The sequence below is a fragment of the Manis pentadactyla genome, chromosome 4 (genome assembly GCF_030020395.1).
Source record: "Manis pentadactyla isolate mManPen7 chromosome 4, mManPen7.hap1, whole genome shotgun sequence".
Classification (NCBI taxonomy): Eukaryota; Metazoa; Chordata; class Mammalia; order Pholidota; family Manidae; genus Manis; species Manis pentadactyla.
The window spans coordinates 79046622-79064591 of record NC_080022.1 but is presented as its reverse complement, the minus strand read 5'-3'; the positions used below and the strand labels follow the sequence as shown (position 1 = coordinate 79064591).

Sequence of the window (17970 nt, the reverse complement as noted above, 5' to 3'; positions counted from 1 at the left end):
ATGGCTGAGCACAGTACCAGTATTGGTAAGTAGTGGACCTTGGCAACCAAGGCAGGCAGTATTTGTCTGTGGGAAGAGACTGCTTTTTCATTTTATGACCTACACATAACTCAGCATGATAGAAGGACTCAGAATCAGAAGTTAAATTTGTTTTAAATTGGAATGCCCAGCAGCTTCATACCATTTGAAATATTCAAAGTCTTTTGGGAAGGAAAATCTAGTAATAATATCCCCTGTTTTTATAGTACTTTATAAGACACTTTCTCTTACTATATACTTATAGCTACCAAAATATATGGAAAAGGTGTTTCCAACTTAAGTATGTAACCTATTTAAACATACCTAAACAAATCTTCATGGCATCTGTTGTAAGGTGTCATGACTGTAAGATGCTCCATTATTTTATGCACCGGTAAGAAGGAAGAAAACACTGCCAATTAAGCTATGTTATTTCATCCTGATTTCAGAGTTGTTAAAATATGAAAAAGAAATATGTGCTATAATTCTGCATGTACTGGACTTCTTGTCCCATGTTTAACATACTTGATGAGCTGCCTCCAGAAACATCTTGGTCTCTGTTTCAGTGATTCAGAAACTTCATAACAACAAGGCATATTCAGTTGGATTAGCATTGTCCACCCTTTGGAGTCAGCTATCCCTCCTCCCTGTCCCATACTCAAAAGAACAAATACAAACAGATGACTATGGCCTTTGTCAGTGTTGCAAGGCCTTAATAGAGTTCACTAAGCCTTTTGTGGAAGAAGTCATTGACGACAAAGAAAACTCACTGGAAAATGAAAAGTTAAAGGACGAGTTACTGAAATTGTAAGTATATTTTTAAGAATATTTCACTTAAGTAATTGATAGTTTAGTTTTATTTATTTTTGTACAATGGAAATATAAACCTACTTTCACATTTTGAATTTTTGAAGAATTGGGTGTGGGTTTTAGTTGATAATGGGCATTTAATGAGGCATTGATATTTTTAAAAATTAAAAATCAAAACCTTTTTTTAAAAAGGGAATTGACAGATGGAAAGCAACAGGGAAACAAAGTAATAATGCTGGAAGTAAAATTTGAATAGAACGTAAAGTGAGGTTGTAGAAGAAAGTTGACATTGCTGTCACTCAGGAGACTCTAGAGAGGAAACTTAATGAAGGTGAATTTTATCTACATAAATGAGGAAATCTGTTGTAATGAAAAGAACCAAAATGTTCCAGAGAAAGTGATGCTGGCCAAAAATACCCAAAAAACTTCACATGCAAGATATTGGAAATTTTTTTAATGATAGTGAAAGTGTAAAGGATAACATGTTGGAAACTCATACACACTTAGAAAAGAAGTATACCATTTTGCCAAGGCCAAAAAAAAAAAGATGCTCACCCCGTTTTAAAAGATATGAAAAGAAGGCAAGTACTATTCACACTACTTTATGAGTTTTCTACAAAGAAATAAGATACTTTAATCCTCAGTGTTTCTAATATTTTAAATTGTGTACGAAATACATGTATTTTTCCTTTCTTAAAAAAAGAAAAAACAAATGAGAATGTCGTGGTGGAGGAAAAAGTTGAATGCATCATTTCCAGACAGCACGATAATCTCCTGGATAACTTAGAAACTATTTGAATTTACAAATGACTTCAGTATTTTTACTGTAGACCAATAATAATCACTTATAAAATAAATGGGAGAAATGTGTTCAAAATATCAACCACACTATAAAATGTGAGAATAAATTTAATCAGAAATATGAGAGTCTTTGTGAAGAAAACTTCAGGATGTAACTTATAGATTAAAAAAAAGACTTAAAAGGGGAGGGATAAAATATTCCTAGAAACAAAGACTACAAATACATTAATTCTTCCCAGTTAATCTATAAAAATTTAATGTAATTCCAATCAAAATACCACTTCTGAAAATGTTTTTTGTTTTATTTCTGCTTTTGGTGATGGAAAGAGGGATTTGTAGAAACTTTAGTAAATAAATTATAAACTTCATCTTGAAAATTATATGCATACAAACAACAAAAAATTTGAAAACCAAAATACATTGTTTTAGTTTACATTCTTCTGTGAATTGCCTTTACTTACACTAAGTGAATAAATAAAAGTGTGGGAAATACATTGTAGCTCAAAGAATCTAAGCTTTCTGTGGGGGAATTGTGTTTTTACTCTCTCTTTGAAAGAGCAGAGGCAGCACCAGGCAGCTGAATATCCAGCTTGACTGCACAGATGGTAGAGTGCCCAGTCGCAGTCACTCCACAGGTGCTGTTCATTATGGCTGTCAAGCACTTGATAGATGGCTAGTGCAAATTAAGATGCACTCTAAGTGTAAAATGTTCCCTGGATTTTGAAGATTTGTTATTAAAAAAATACTAGCATACCTTAATTTTTAGACTGATAACATGTTGAAACAATATTTCAGATATCTTGGGTTAATGAGACAAATTATTTAAATTAATTTTTCTTTTTTCTTACTACTTTTTTAATGTGACTACTAAAATTTTAAAATTGTGTTTGGGGCTTGCATTATATTAGTATTGGACAGTGCTGGTCTAGGTTATTGAATTACGGGGGTCAGTAATTTTATTTAAAAAATTTTGGAGACTGAAACTACTGTCAGCTTTCTGTTCTGTCAGGCTAAGATATTAAAAATGTTTAACATTTGAAAAATCCATTATTTCATGAGAAAAAAGATACTTCAAAGAAATAGGAAAGACTTAATCACAGGATAAAGTTTGGTTTTCTAAATAAAACAAATATAGCTTTATGAAAAAAATTACTACATTGTCCCAATTTTTCTCTGCACTAACGAAAAGTACATCACAGACTAGTACCTGTCCCCAAACCCTCAGTATCCATTGGTACAGTACAGACACGGAAGTTAATCTCAGCACATTGAATCTGGCAGGGTTTTCTCATGCTCTCCCTGTTAATAGTAAGTATCTTACATCATCACTTTTACAGGCCATTGAGTTATTAGTGCTTATGTTATTTTACATGTAAAATTAACTTAGATATGTTTACAGAACTAGGTATTTTATACTTAGGAAGTACTGTATTCATAGTTACCCATTTCTTATACTTCAGTTGTTTCAAAAGCTTGAAATGTCCTCTGCTGACAGCACAATTCCTTGAACAGTCTGGAGAAGGTGGAAATGATCCTTTAAGGTGTTTTGCATCTGAAATAATAGTAAGTACAGCTAATTTAATCTGCTATAATTTAAAATGTTATCCTGCTGTATTCTCATGTGCTGCACATGGGTATGTAAATTGATTTTTTACTAATAAAGCAATATGTATTTTTTGTAGAACGCAGATAAAAAGATGGAAAATAAACACTAATTCCATTACTCAAATATAAATAATATTAAACCTTCCAGACATCTTTCTACTTTTATAACAAATATTTGTTAGATAGATTTCCAAAGATCTATCATTATATATACTCTTTTGTAATGTACTTTATTTCTCTTAGCATATTATGAATATTTTCCCGTTGGCTTAATAGTATTCCATGGCATGGACTTAGCATAATATATTTAACCTGGGCCATGTAGTTCAGCACTTCGATTTTTTCTAATTATTCATTATTATAAAATAACTACAACTTTCTTTTTTTTTTTTTAAGTAAGTCTGTGATGAGTATCCTTTTACCCAAATCTTTACATATTCTTTGTTTCATTAAAATAAATTCCTATGAGTGGAGTTTCTGTGCCAAAGGATTATCTTCACTTTAAGGCTAAATATTTTCAAAATAACTCCAGAACTAAGTAAATTCTATTTTAAAATCAATTTAACTTTATACATCAAGGGTATTTTTAAATTTGCTGGGATTCTATATGAGGGAAGTAATCTGAAATATAGAAAAACATGATAGTCGTCAATTTCAATTTAGAGCAGTCAGTGTGGCTGTGGGTTTTCTTCAGCTGTGTTCAGCTGCACCAATGCAGTTGCAGCATAGGAGAGAAGTTGAGTTTAATTAGATCAGGATTTTGAGAATTGTGTGAGTCCTTCAAAGCAAGGGAGGGGCAAGTGCATTGAGGATGTATGCAAAGTTAGGACACAGTCAATGTGAGAGACTGCAGAGACGATGGGTTCACTAGATTGTAGTTCCTGGTGTGGTTGACAAGTTGTTGGAGTTAGGTTATTAAAGAGTGAGCTCCAAAGATAGGAGGAGGTTAAAGAACAGGATACTTGAAATAATGTTGTGGAAAGGTTACAGTTACTAATAAAAATGTCTGAGGTGTGACAGTGGGATTGAGTGTTCTAAGGAGAGGGTGGAGGCTAAGATCACTGGACTAGACAAAGTGGAGTACCTGAGATTCCACAGTATTAGAGGATCTTCAGATGTACATTTGAGTCACACAGATTTTTAAGAGTAATGTCAGAAAGCCAATTTTGGAGTGACCTTGAGGTCTGTTAATGACTGCATCAAGGGGGTAGACTTATAAGGGGTTCACATAAAATGAGTTTCAGAGAGGAAACAGGGAGAATGGTTCTGAAGCAGCAAGGTGAACAGGTGTTTTACTTTCACGCTCTGAGACAGTGCATACAGGAGAAAAAGCCCTTGAGAGGGTTGTAGAGAAAACAGTTGTTTTCACAAGAAAACCAGATTTCATTTAGAGCAAAAGAGATAAGAGACCATTTAGAGAAGAATGGATTTTGCTGACTGTGAGTTCCACAGGTCACAGTTGAAGGATGTTTAAAGTTTGAGAAGTGGTTAAAGGAGAAGGAGCCAGAACTTTAGGAGAACTAGATTCTGAGAATGAGAGACAATTTGGTGGTCGATGTAAATAGGGATATATATTTTAATGGGGTTAATACTGGTGGTCAAGATAGTAGTGAAGAGGCTGTGAGTGATGAAGAAGGAGGGAAGAGAAGGGTTTTCTCGGGAGCAGCCTGGAATCTCTTCGTTGTTGCCAATCATAGAGTATACTATAATCCCCTAGATGCGGTGTAAATACCACCACATATGATATATATGAACCCTGTTCTGAGTAGATAGCTATAAAATCCTTTATGGTTAGAGGATTTTAAACCTGGGAATGATACAATTAAACTGTGTTTTGGATTCATCACTTTAATGGAGGATGACTTTAACTAAGATAAGTAGGGAGACCAGTTTAGTATCTTTGGGAGTTAAGTAAGAATGATGGGAGCCTGAGTATGGATCAAGAAAAAAGGGCAAAATAAAAAATTTTACATTAGGTAAAATTGGCAAATTTGGTCATTGATTGGATTTATAAGAATAGTAATTTTATTATGGAACTTTTAAAGCACTCAGAAGTGTAGACACTGTGCTGCAGTTTCCTCAATAAAACAGGTAGAATAATACCTACCTCCTAGGGCTGTTTCAAAGATGAACTAAGTACTTGTAAAATGTTTAGAACAGAGCCTGGCACATGCAAAGTACTATGTAAGTAAAACACATTTCCAAGGTCCCCAGCACCATGGAGCAGAGTTTCTTGGGCCAGGGGAAGGAAGGGGGGAAAAAAAAAGAGAGAACAATATATCATACCCTCATATACCCATCACTCAGCTTTAACAATTATCAGTGGTAGACATTCTATCAAACTTGTTTTGTCTATCCTCCCTCTTTTTACTGTAGTATTTTATAGTGAGTCCTAGACATATTTCATCTGTAAGTTTCTAGGTATGCTTCTCTAATAATTAATAAGGACTTTTAAAAAACAACCATAATACCATTACGACACCTCACAAGGTAACAGTAATTCTTAGTATATATATCTTATACCCAGAGAGAGCAGGCTATAAGTAGCAAATTTTGAATAGGAGTATATGAGATCATCTAAAGTAGATCAGTGTGAGAAAGGAAAAGGACTCAGGATTGAACCCCACAGAGTACCAGCACTTAGCATGAGCCCAGCAAAGAAACCAAGAAAGAAGAGTTGAAGAGGTGGTAGAAATATCACAGGAACTGGGATAGCAGAGTTTCAGGAAGAAAGAAGTAGTTTGTACTATTAAATGCAAGAAGATCTATAAAGTAAGAATTGAAAAGTATCCATTGGATTTAGAAAGTATGATGGCATTGATAATCTTAGAGTGTTGGAAACAATCAGTGGAGTGGATAAAGGAGTGTGTTAAAACTGAGAAAAAGATGGCCAGTATAACCTATTTAAAAGAGGTTGGATGAGTAAGAAGGAAGAGAGGCAACAGCTATATGATACGGACTTGGGATAGGTAGATGGCCTTAGGTAGAGTAGGAGGGAGATAGGAGGCTTGACCATGTTTATAGACTGAAGAGGTGGGAGCCATTAGAGGGGAAAAGATAAGTGTTATGGGTTAACCAAAATAATTTGGCTCAAGAGCAGACAGCTGGGCATATAGGATCAAGGGCACCTGGAGAGGATTAGGTAAGAACAACTATGTATGTGTAGAGAAATTTGTAACAGGAATGAAATATTAAAATTGAGGGGAATCAAACCCACTGGCCACAGATTTCTTAGTGAAGGTGATCTCTTAAGAATGAGGTAGAAGTGAGGATTAAAGAAGGGACTTCATGAAACCAGTAAAGTTTGGAATACTGAGGGAAAAGCAAAAAGAAATGGTGGAAGACTATGAAAGCTTTAATTAGTAGTGCTGAGCACTTAAGGTTGTAGACTACAATTATAGTGATAACAGTCTATATTTTTGTGTAATTGTTCTCCAAAGTGCTCAATGCCTGGGTGTAGAAGTCGAGAAGGTAGAATGTTTCTAGTTTTCCAAGGCTGACATTTTATTGGGTAGATGAGGCTAAAGGAAATAGAAGATGCAGGTAGTTCAAATAACCACTAATGCAGAGGTTGGATAGGGAAAGAAGGGGAGTTAGGAGAGGAGAGATAGGTGGGTTAAAATAAAGGGATCACAGGAGTGGAGAAGTGAGAGATAGAAAAGCAAGTTGGTAGGAGAGATAGGATAAGAGATTTTGGTCAGAAATGAGATCTTAGAGTTTAGGTATCTAATATGGAATAGCTCCAAATATTTACAGAGATCCAGGATGGGATTAGGTGCTGAAATGGATTAGAAGTTAAAGGTCACATGAATTTAGAAATAAAAAACAATCAGGCTGGTCTGTTAGAGTATCTGCGGTGGAGTGGATAAAGGAGTGTGTTAAAACTGAAATCCAGCTTTCCCAGGATCATAGCTGGAGTTGGATAGAGAAAAAGATTGTAAGCAAATACCAGAGTCTTCAGTGAATGTGGAGAAATGACCAGGAAGTAAGCATATGACGAAGATTAGGGACAGATAAAGGGCAGTATGGCATCTGCATCAAAGGGAAATGTGTTTTTTCTTGTGAGTGCAGGAAGAACCAAGACAATGCTAAGCCTCTGTCCATACCACCCTTCCCCACTGCAGCCTTTCTGGCTGTGCAGTGTAAGTGGTGTGACAGGATAAACAGCTCCCACCAGAAATTAGCTTTAATTAGAGCAGTGATAGAGCAAGCATCCTATAGAGAGATTAGGATGTAGGGGAGAGGTTCTAAGATCTCAGTGGAAGAAGCATTACACTTAGAAAGAGCCAGAAATGAGAAAGTACAAAGCAGTCAAGATGTAGAGGTGAGGAGATGCCTTCTTTTGTAGCTGGAGAAATATAGGTAAGTGTAGTATGCTTGAGACTTGTGGCCTCAGCCATCCTGACTTGGGCACAAGTTATTTTAGTACAGAACTCCGTCTGAATGTCCTAAGGGCTTCGTCACAGGAACATTCCTAAAAGAGCAGAGGCTGTTAGGAGAAATTGTAGAGTAGAAGCTACATCCTGGGTCTGCACAACACTTCTGGGTGGTGTGTGGGTAGTGAAGGTCCAAATTTGGACAAGGTGGACCGCAAAGATCCAGAGCAACACTGTAGAGTCTGGTTACATATGATGATCTTTTTAAAAAGCTAACTTTACTTTGGAAGAAACGCATACAGCATTGGGTGAATGAAGAAATGGAGCTTCATGACCAAGAGGACATTGGAATCTGAGTAAACTTTTGGTCTTAAAGTTATAAGAAGAATGTGTGGTTTGAAAGTGAGTACAAAAGCATATATTTTGCATCTGGTAGCTGAATAGCAGTCTCTTGTGACTGAGGATGATGTTCCATGTTTGTGTGTGTGTGTGTGTATATTCTGAAATGACTAAGAGTCATCTGGGATCAGCAGATTTTAACTCCCTGAAGGCTGGAAAACTCTTTCTTGACTTTATAATTCCATACAATGTCAGGCCTAGTGCCTAGGCACTCAGGTACTTACTGAATAAATGAGTGAATACATGGAGGTCAGTATTCATACTGATTTATTGTTTTTGTGATTCCCTTTTGACTTCTGTAGTAGTTTGCTGTAACCTTAAATTTCTAATTATTTTTTTGTAGATCTTCTTAATAAATACTTGACATAGGTGAATTGTCATTTTCTAGATAAGGAAACTGAGTCTTTAGGAAATTAGGGAGCTCATCTGGTGTCTCACAGCTAGTAAATGATAGAACCAAAACTGATGTTATTTCCACTGAATTTAGAAGGTCAAGTGCTTTCTAGTATACTAGAATTAGAGAGAGTATTACAAACCAAGGAGTAACCTGATGCTTCCTGAATCTTTTTCTGTCCTTCCTTCCTTAAAAAAAACCCCAAAAAACAATCAAACTGTAGTCCTGTGCACTCATATAGGGATATTCCTTTTTCTCTTATCACACAAGAACCCTTATGACCCAAGATAGCAACACTGTTTCCTCAGCCTCTACTGCCACTGACCAGTGTTGCTCCTGCCCACTTTATGTCTAGGCAGACCTTGGTCAGTGGAGCATTGTTCCTAGAATATTCTTCAACTGAGTAGTTTACTATCATTTCATGAATTTTTTATGTCTCACATTTTTAGATTGCCCTCACATATTTCTGAAGTACGTTTTAAAAAGTGATGAAATACCTATAATATAAAATATACCATTTTAACCATTTTTAAGCATATAGTTCAGTGGCTTTAAGTATATTCACATTGTTTTGTAACTGTCACCACCATCCACCTCCAGAACTTTTTCATCTTCCCATTTAGTTTCCTCAGGGTTGTTGGCAGGAATTCCTCCTTGAGGCTATAGGCTTGAGGTCCCCATTTTATTGCTGCTGGATTACTTTCAGCTCTTAAAGACTACCTATAGTTCCTTGCCACTCAGCGCTCTCCATGAGCCCTGTAATGACATGATAGTTTAATTCTGTAAAGCCAGAAGGGATGAGTTTCTGACTCTCAAGGAGGGCCTGGGCCCTCTTTTAAAATCTACCTATTTAAGTCCAGCCCACCAAGGATAGTCTCCCTTCTGAATAACCCTAAATCAACTGATTTTGGACCTTAATCATGTCTGCAAAAATTCCTTCACTTTTGTCCCTATAATATAATCATGGGGGTGATATCTTTCCATATTTTGTTGCTTAGAAGCAAGTCCAACAGGTTCCACACACACTGAAGGGGAAGGGATTATGTGAAGATGTGAATCTGGCAGGTAGTGATGGTGAGGGCACACTATAGTCTTTCTGCTATAGTTACCTTTTTTATCTGTTTCACAGGGATTTTTGTCAGCAATTGGACACCCTTTCCCCAAAATGATTTTTAATCATGAAAGGAAAAAGAGGATTTGGGATTATCTTGAATTTGAGGAAGAAGAAGACAAACAGTTAGCAGGGTCTATGGCTTCTCTGGCATATCTAGTATTTGTACAGGGCATCAGTATTGATCAGCTCCCAATGGTCTTAAGGTAGGAGTTAGTGTTTGGTTTATTCATGTCTTCTAAAATGAATGTCATCAAACTTATTTATCTAATGTCTAATATATTTTCATTAATATTGTAATACATTTTAAATGAAGTATGAACAAAAGCTACTTTTATTCTAAATAATAAATCTATAATCTGTTAAAGCCAGTAGTAGTCAAATAATGAAAAAGGGGATGGAGTTGAAGTAGACAATGATGGAGAATAATGGGGACAAGATTCAAAAAGTGTTATATTGGGCTTGGTTTTGGAGCTGTTGGGACCACCCTGGACTAATAAGGGAGGGAATTCACCATTTACCCATGGGGTGGTCTAAATTACCATCTTTTAACTGGATTGCTACTCTAATCCTGTGTGGATGTTTATATATCCACTGTCAATCCCCTTTATCTACCTCATTCTCAACATGCTAGAAAGTGAAGCTTTCAAGTAGTCTAATAAGCTGTATGACAACTCCTAATAAAACAGTATTTACATAATAGGAATACCACAAGGAGAAGAGAGAAAGAAAGGGATAGAAAGTCTCTTTGAGAACATAATTGTTGAAAATTTCCCTAGTCTGGGGAAGGAAATAGACACTCAGGTCATGGAAGCTCAGAGAGCCCCCTAACAAAAGGAACCCCAGGAAGACAGCACCAAGACACATAATAATTAAAATGACAAATATTAAGGATAAGGAGAGAGTATTGAAAGCAGCCAGAGAGAGAAAAAAGATTACTTATAAGGGAAACCCCATCAGGCTTTCAGCAGACTTCTCAGCAGAAACTTCACACGCCAGAAGGGAGTGGCATGAAATAGTTAATGTATTGAAACAGAAGGATCTTCAACCAAGAATCCTCTACCCAGCAACACTATCATTCATATTTGAAGGAGAGATTAAACATTTCCCAGACAAACAAAGGCTAAAGGAATTAATAACCACTAAACTGACTTTATAGAGTATGTTAAAGGGACTTCTGTAGAAAGAAATGTTCTTAAACCTAAATAGTTTTCAGCAGTGAAAATAAACCCACAGTAAAGGTAGTAGACCAATTCTTACCAAGCAAGTAACAAAATTGAAACAAAACAAAAGTAGTAAAACCAACTATACACAAAACGAGTCATGGGATACACACACAAAAACAGATTATGACATTAATACATGAAGAGTGGAGAAGGAAGAAGAAAAAAAAGTGCTTTTAGATTGTGTTTGAAATAGAGCAATCACCAACTTTAAATATAAACTATTAAATTTTTAGGAATATATCCATGAACATAATAGTAACCACAAACCTAAAGCCTATAAAAGATATACAAAAATTAAGAGAAATCCCTTCATAACACTAAAGAAAACCATTGAATAACAAGAGAAGAGTATAAGAGAGGAAGAAAGGAACAGAGAGGAACTGTAAAAACAATCGGAAAACAGTTAATAAAATGGCAGTAAGTACGTATTAATAATTACCTTAAATGTAAATGGACTGAATGCACCAATCAAAAGCTATAGGGTGGCGGAATGGATAAAGAAACAAGACCCATTTATGTGCTCCCTACAAGAGACTCATTTCAGACCTAAATACATATACAGACTGAAGGGTGGAAAAAGGTATTTCATGCAAATAATAGGGAGAGAAAAGCAGGAGTAGCAGTACTTGTATCAGACAAAATAGATTTCAAAACAAAGAAAGTAACAAGAACATTACATAATGATAAAGGGGTCAGTCCCACAAGAGGATACAACCATTATATATACCTATGCAGCCAACATAGGAGCACCTAAATATGTAAAGCAAATACTAACAGAACTAAAGGGGGAAATAGATTGCAACTCATTTATTTTAGGAGACATTAACACACCACTCACATCAATAGATCAACCAGACAGAAAATAAATAAGGAAACAGAAGCACCAAACAACACATTAGATCAGATGGGCTTGACAGATATCTATAGAGCAGTCCACCAAAAAGCAGCAGGATACACATTTTTCTCAAGTGTACATGGAACGTTCTCCAGAATAGATCACATACTGGGTCACAAAGAAAGCCTCAATAAATTAAAAAAGATTGAAATTGTATCAAGCAGCTTCTTAAACCACAGTGGTATGAAACTAGAAGTAAATTAAACAAAGAAAACAAAAAAGCCTGCAAACACATGGAGGCTATACAGTATGCTTCTAAATAATGAATGGATCAATTAACAAATCAAAGCAGAAATTAAGCAATACATGGAGACATATGAAAACAAAATACAACAGCCAAAATTTGTGGGACACTGCAAAAGCAGTTCTAAGAGGAAAGTACATAGCAATACAGGCCTACCTCAAGAAACAAGAACAATCCCAGATAAACAGTCTAAACTCACAGTTAAAGAAGCTAGAAAACAAGGAACAATTGAAACCCAGAGTTAGTAGAAGAAGGGACATAATAAAGATCAGAGCAGAAATAAAATAGAGAAGAATAAAACAATAGAAAAAAATCAGTGAAACCAAGAGCTGGTCTGGAGAAAATAGACAAATAGACAAGCCCTTTGAGAGATTATCAAGGAAAAAAGAGTACACAAACAAAAATCAGGAAAGATTAAGGAGTGGTCACAATGGATACCACAGAAATACAAAGAAGTGTTAGAGAATTCATGCAAAATTATCTACCAATGTATTGGACAACCTAGAAGAAATGGACATATTCTTAGAAAAGTACAACCTTCCAAGATTAAAACCCAGGAAGAAACCGAAAATCTGAAGAGACCAGTTACCAGCAATGAAATTGAATTTCTAATAAAAAACTCCTAACAAACAAAATCTCAGGACCAGATGGCTTCACAACTGAGTTCTACCAAACATTTAAAGAAGAGCTAATACCCATCCTTCTTAAAGTATTCCAAAAAGTAGAAGAGGAGAGAATACTTCCAAACTCATTTTATGAGGCCAACATCACCCTAATACTAAAACCAGGCAAAGACACCACAAAAAAAGAAAATTACAGACCAATATCCCTGATGAACATAGATGCACAAATACTCGACAAAATATTAGCAAACTGAGTTCAAAAATACATCAAAAGGATCATCCACCATGACCAAGTGGGATTTATTCCAGGGGTGCAAGGATGATATAATATTCATAAGTCAATCAATATCATAGACTTCATTAACAGAAAGAAAGATAAAAACCATATGATCATCTTAATAGATGCTGAAAAAGCATTTGAGAAAATTCAACATCCATTCATGATAAAAACTCTCAACAAAGTGGGTATAGAGGGTACATACTTCAACATAATAAAGACCATATACAACAAACACACAGCCAACATCATACTCAATGGCAAAAAGCTGAAAGCTTTTCCTCTAAGATCAGGAATAAGACAAGGATGTCCACTCTCACCACTTGTATTCAACATAATACTGAAAGTCCTAGCCACAGCAGTCAGACAAGAAAAAGAGATAAAAGGCATCCAGATTTGTAAGGAAGAAGTTAAACTCACTATTTGCAGATGACATGATACTATATATCATGATACTAAGGACTCTCCCAAAAAACTCTTAGTACTAATAACTGTATTAAGCAAATTCACAGGATACAAAATTATTACACAGAAATCTGTTTCATTCCTATATGCTAATAATGAACTAGCAGAGAAACCAGGAAAATAATTCCATTTACAGTTAGGTCAAAAAGAATAAAATACCTAGGAATAAACCTAACCAAGGTGGTGAAAGACCTGTACTCCGAAAAAACTAAGACACTCTAGAGAAATTAAAAGAAGACACAAATTAATGGAAATCTATCCCATGTTCATGGACAGGAAAAATTAATATTGTCAAAACAGCTCTCCTGCCCAAAGCAATTTACAGATTCAGTGCAATTCCTATCAAAATCTAAGTGTCCATCTGTAGATGAATGGATAAAGAGATGGTACATATACACAATGGAATATTATTCATTCACTAAAAAAAAAAGAAATGCTGCCACTTGCAAAAACATGAATGGATCTAGAGGTTTTTATGCTCAGTGAAATAAGCCAGGTGGAGAAAGACAAATGCCATGTGATTTCATTTATTTGTGGAATATAAAAACTAAACAAAACAAAATGAATAAAATAGCAATATAGAAGTCACTGAGAAGTGACCGGTGGTTACCATGGGGGTGGGGGATGGGTAGGTGGTTGTGGAGGGTGAATGGGATAAAGGGGCACAAAAATTCTCAATCATAATATAAGTTGGTCATGGGGATGGTAGTACAGAATGGAGAATATAGCCAGTGATTCTGTAATATCTTTACTGTGTTGACAGATGGTAACCACACTAGTCGGGGTAGGGATTTAATAATATGGGTAACTGTTGAAACACTGTTGTATACTTGAAACCAATATAAGATTGTATGTTAACACTACTTCAATTAAAAAAAAAGATCTGTTAATGAAAACCCTTTAGTGGCTTCTTAGTACTCTATGAATAAAGTCTAAATGCCTTCACCTTAGAGAAGCTTATGCATGATCTGGTCCCTCCTTGGTTGTCCTGATTCACCTCTTGCAACCTTTCCTCTTGTTTGCTATGCTTTAATAACACAGACCTTCTCTTGCTTTCTTGTTCAAATGTGTCATGAACCTCCTGCTTTAGGGCCCTTGTGTGTGCTTAGAACCATTTTTATCCTTAAATGTCACTTCGTAAGAAAAGCTTCTCTCCACCCAGCTTAGGTTGAATCTTTCTGTTATGATTACCTTGACCTTATCCTTTTTTCTCACAGTTTATCAAAATTATTTTAAAAATATGTAACTTAACAGTGTAATACCTTTTGGAATTTAAGGTCCATAATAATAATGATTATGTGTTTTTCTTGTTGACCTTGGGCGTATTTCTTTATGTACATTTGTATATTTATGTATGACTATACCTGGTGATATATTTGTATGTAAATATTGCAATAATGGCTATTACTTGCATGTTCACCATGTATTGAACATTATGCTAACAGCCTTATATGCATTTTCTAATGTTTATTATCACTCTATGAAATAGAACGTTATCTCATTTTACAGGTGAAAATAAAAGGCTTAGGTTAAGATACCACTCAAGATCATACAACTAATTAGTGAGATAGGTGGATTTAAGCGTAATTAGTTCTGTCGATCCCAGTGCCTATATTCTTACTCAAACTCTACCACCAAAATGACTTCGGTATGTATATTAGTTTGCTAGGGCTGCCATAATAGAATGCCACTGGATAGTAAAGTCTATACCCTGGGTAGCTTATAATAGCAGAAATGTATTATCTCACAGTTCTGGGGGATAGAAGTGCAAGGTCTCCAAGGGTGGGTAGGATTGTTTCCTTCTGAGACCTGTGAGGGAGAATCTTTTCCATGCCTCTCCCCCAGCTTCTTGTTGTTTACTGGCAATCCCTGATGTTCCTTAGCTTGTAAATGTATCATTCCAGTCTCTTCATGTTCATGTGGTGTTCCCTGTGTATGTATGTCTCTATCTACATTTCCCTTTCTTATAAGAACACCAGTCATATTTTGTTAGGGCTCACACCAATGACCTCACTTTTAACTTTTTACCTCTATAAAGACCCTATCTCCAGAGTAAGGGGTTTCCTGCTCTGTCCCTGCCTCTCCCTACACCAATTTTTTTAAAAAAGGGTACCTCAAAATAAGTTCATATACTGAAGTACTGGAGGTTAGGACTCCACAACGTATTTTGTTTGAGGGGGACACAATTCAACCTATAATAGTATTTGTGTAAATAAAATTTCTAAAAATTATATGTATACCTAACTAAAAAAAAAATATATATATATATATATATACACAAACACACATGTTTTTTTTGTTTGTTTGTTTTAGCCCATCATACCTTTTGCAATTTAATATGGGGCATATTGAAGTCTTTTTGCAAAGGTAAGATCATTTAGATGGTATCTCAGAATTAAGTAGTAGTGTTAAAATAGTCCTTGTCAAGATCAGGAGCTACTACCTTGTCTTTGCCAGGCCCTAATTAATTGGTTATTTTATAAGATAAAAAATAAATATTTAAAAATATTTATATAAATGTATATAGGCTATATATAAACTATAAATGTGAACCAAATAGCCAAAACAGAGATAGAAATGAGTTAGGTTTTACAACAAAAGCTCTTTCATTTTAAACCCAAGATAATACTAAAACATTGTCTTTCAGTCATGTTTCTGAGGATTTTACCCCCTATTTCAAAAGTTGGTAAATTAAAACACCCCACTACAGCCTCCTCCACCAAAGGAGGGTTAATTAATAAAAGAAGTTCATCTATGTTTCTGCTTCTTCATGAACACAATCTGAACTGCATCAAAAGGGCAGTGTCTTGACCACACCTTTTTATAGATCAGGTCATTGACAGTGATATCAGTCAACAACTTTTCTGATTTGAGGCACCACAAGCAAAGCTTTATCATTAAAAATTACAAAATAATGGGTATGCATAATTTTTCCAGGTATTTAAGAATTTTGCAAAACTATCTGCTTTGTTTTCCTTTAACATCTTAAATTATCTCTTGAGATCAGTTATGGCCTTTCAGTACTATCCTCTAGGAACACTAGTGACAGTTTATCAAACCCATCTCTTCCCAGGTGAAGGAAGATATGTAACATGGCAAATGTCAAAAGCCTTGGCCTACAAGGCAGGAATTTCCAAGGGTCTTCTGGCCCAAGTAGTTATTAACTCTGTAAATTTACTATATTATGTATGTCTTAATGATTTGACATTCTTTTAACTTAGTTTCTGTTATATTCATACAGGAGAATATATATTAATTTGAACCTTAAAGTTCTATATTCTTAAGATTTCTGAACTATTTATCATTGAGCCAAAAACAACACTTTTAACTTCTTGCATGGTTAGGTTAAGAACCTGGAGCTTTATGTTTTTTGCCGTAGATCTTGATATTACTTAACAATGATTGTGAACCTTTTTAAAAAATATTTTCACAAATGGAACACTTTTTTATGTAAAAAGATTTGAAAAGATTTTATCGATTAATCAACTGGAATACATAGTATTGTATAAGGTATAATTGATTTCTTAGCTTTTACTGTTGGAGATCTATTGATTTGATACCAGGAAATAAGCCTTAGTGGGCTGATTTTGGTCGGATTTGGATGTCAGTAGCTAAATCAAAACACAGATCAAAGTTGGACTAAGAATTTTGACTTAAGTTCTTTAATAGAATTTCTCCTTAATCATAAGTATTTTTAAAGTCTTTAAATATCAGTTTTTATATTTCCTAAAATGAAGGATCATTATAAAGCAATTTAGAAAATCATATTGATAGATTTTAATATTCTCTTCCAGAACAGAAGAGTCTGTTTTCTCCAAAGGATTGGTAAGATTTGTTTGCACCTAATATGACTTAAATACATAATCGTGTCAACAAATAGAGCTGTTGACTTTACCATACATTTATCTCTGCATACATTTTAATTTGTAGGATCTGTTGGAGAATGGTTTATTAAGAATAGAAGATAACAGTCTACTTCACCAGTGTTTAGAAATCAAGAGTTTTCTTACTGTACCTCAAGTAAGTAAAATATCTTCAACTCTAAAAGTAGTCACTTTCCTCTTCTGAACATAAAAGGTCTATTTAGACTCCTTTCCCACTTTCTTGTCCATATACTTTGAAAACTCTAGTGCCATGCTGTCCAATAGAACTTTGTCTGATGGTGGAAGTGGTCTGTTACCTGTGTGGTATAGTATGAAAGCCATTAACCACATTGAACATTTGATATGTGGCTAGAGTGACTAAGGAACTCAATTTTAAATTTAATTTAAATAGCTCTATGTGGCTAGTGTCTACCATAGTTAACAGCTTAATGGTTAGTGAAAAAATGTAACTCTCTTCTTTAATGCTTTGTTTCTGTAGGGACTTTGAAAAATGAAGCTCTTTTACTTTTTTCATAATTCAAGTCCTCAGAACTTCCATCAAGGACTGCATAATTTAGATTATGTTTTTTGCCATGAATGGATTAAATTTCTGCATATTTGATTTCATTTTTTGCCACTCCAGACATAATTGAAAATTCACTTCTAAATTTACACTTTGTGACACCCTACTCAGTATTACTTCCAAATGGATTGTACTTAGCTTCCCTGTAGACATAACAGTGGATTGAAAGGCTCAGGAGAAAATTTACTTCATTTTTAAATCTCCTACCCTCACTTCTCTGAATTTTTAACATTCACCATTGATAATATAGTTGTTTGTAGTCAGTGTTAAATGTAAAATG

At 34.9% G+C, this 17970-nt stretch overlaps 1 protein-coding gene across 4 annotated transcripts in view; it reads left to right on the top strand.

The window, feature by feature from the left end:
- The window catches only part of GLMN (glomulin, FKBP associated protein), a 40108-nt gene that overhangs the window by 7623 nt on the left and 14515 nt on the right, over positions 1–17970 (top strand). For 3 of the 4 annotated variants that reach the window (XM_036906558.2, XM_036906557.2, XM_057500416.1), the window contains 6 exons: positions 585–825; positions 3090–3192; positions 9533–9720; positions 15558–15611; positions 17039–17069; positions 17175–17264. In XM_036906558.2, the coding sequence (XP_036762453.1) occupies positions 585–825; positions 3090–3192; positions 9533–9720; positions 15558–15611; positions 17039–17069; positions 17175–17264 (707 nt within the window). The remainder of the gene's footprint in view (positions 1–584; positions 826–3089; positions 3193–9532; positions 9721–15557; positions 15612–17038; positions 17070–17174; positions 17265–17970) is intronic. The other variant, XM_057500415.1, reaches the window with a different exon arrangement.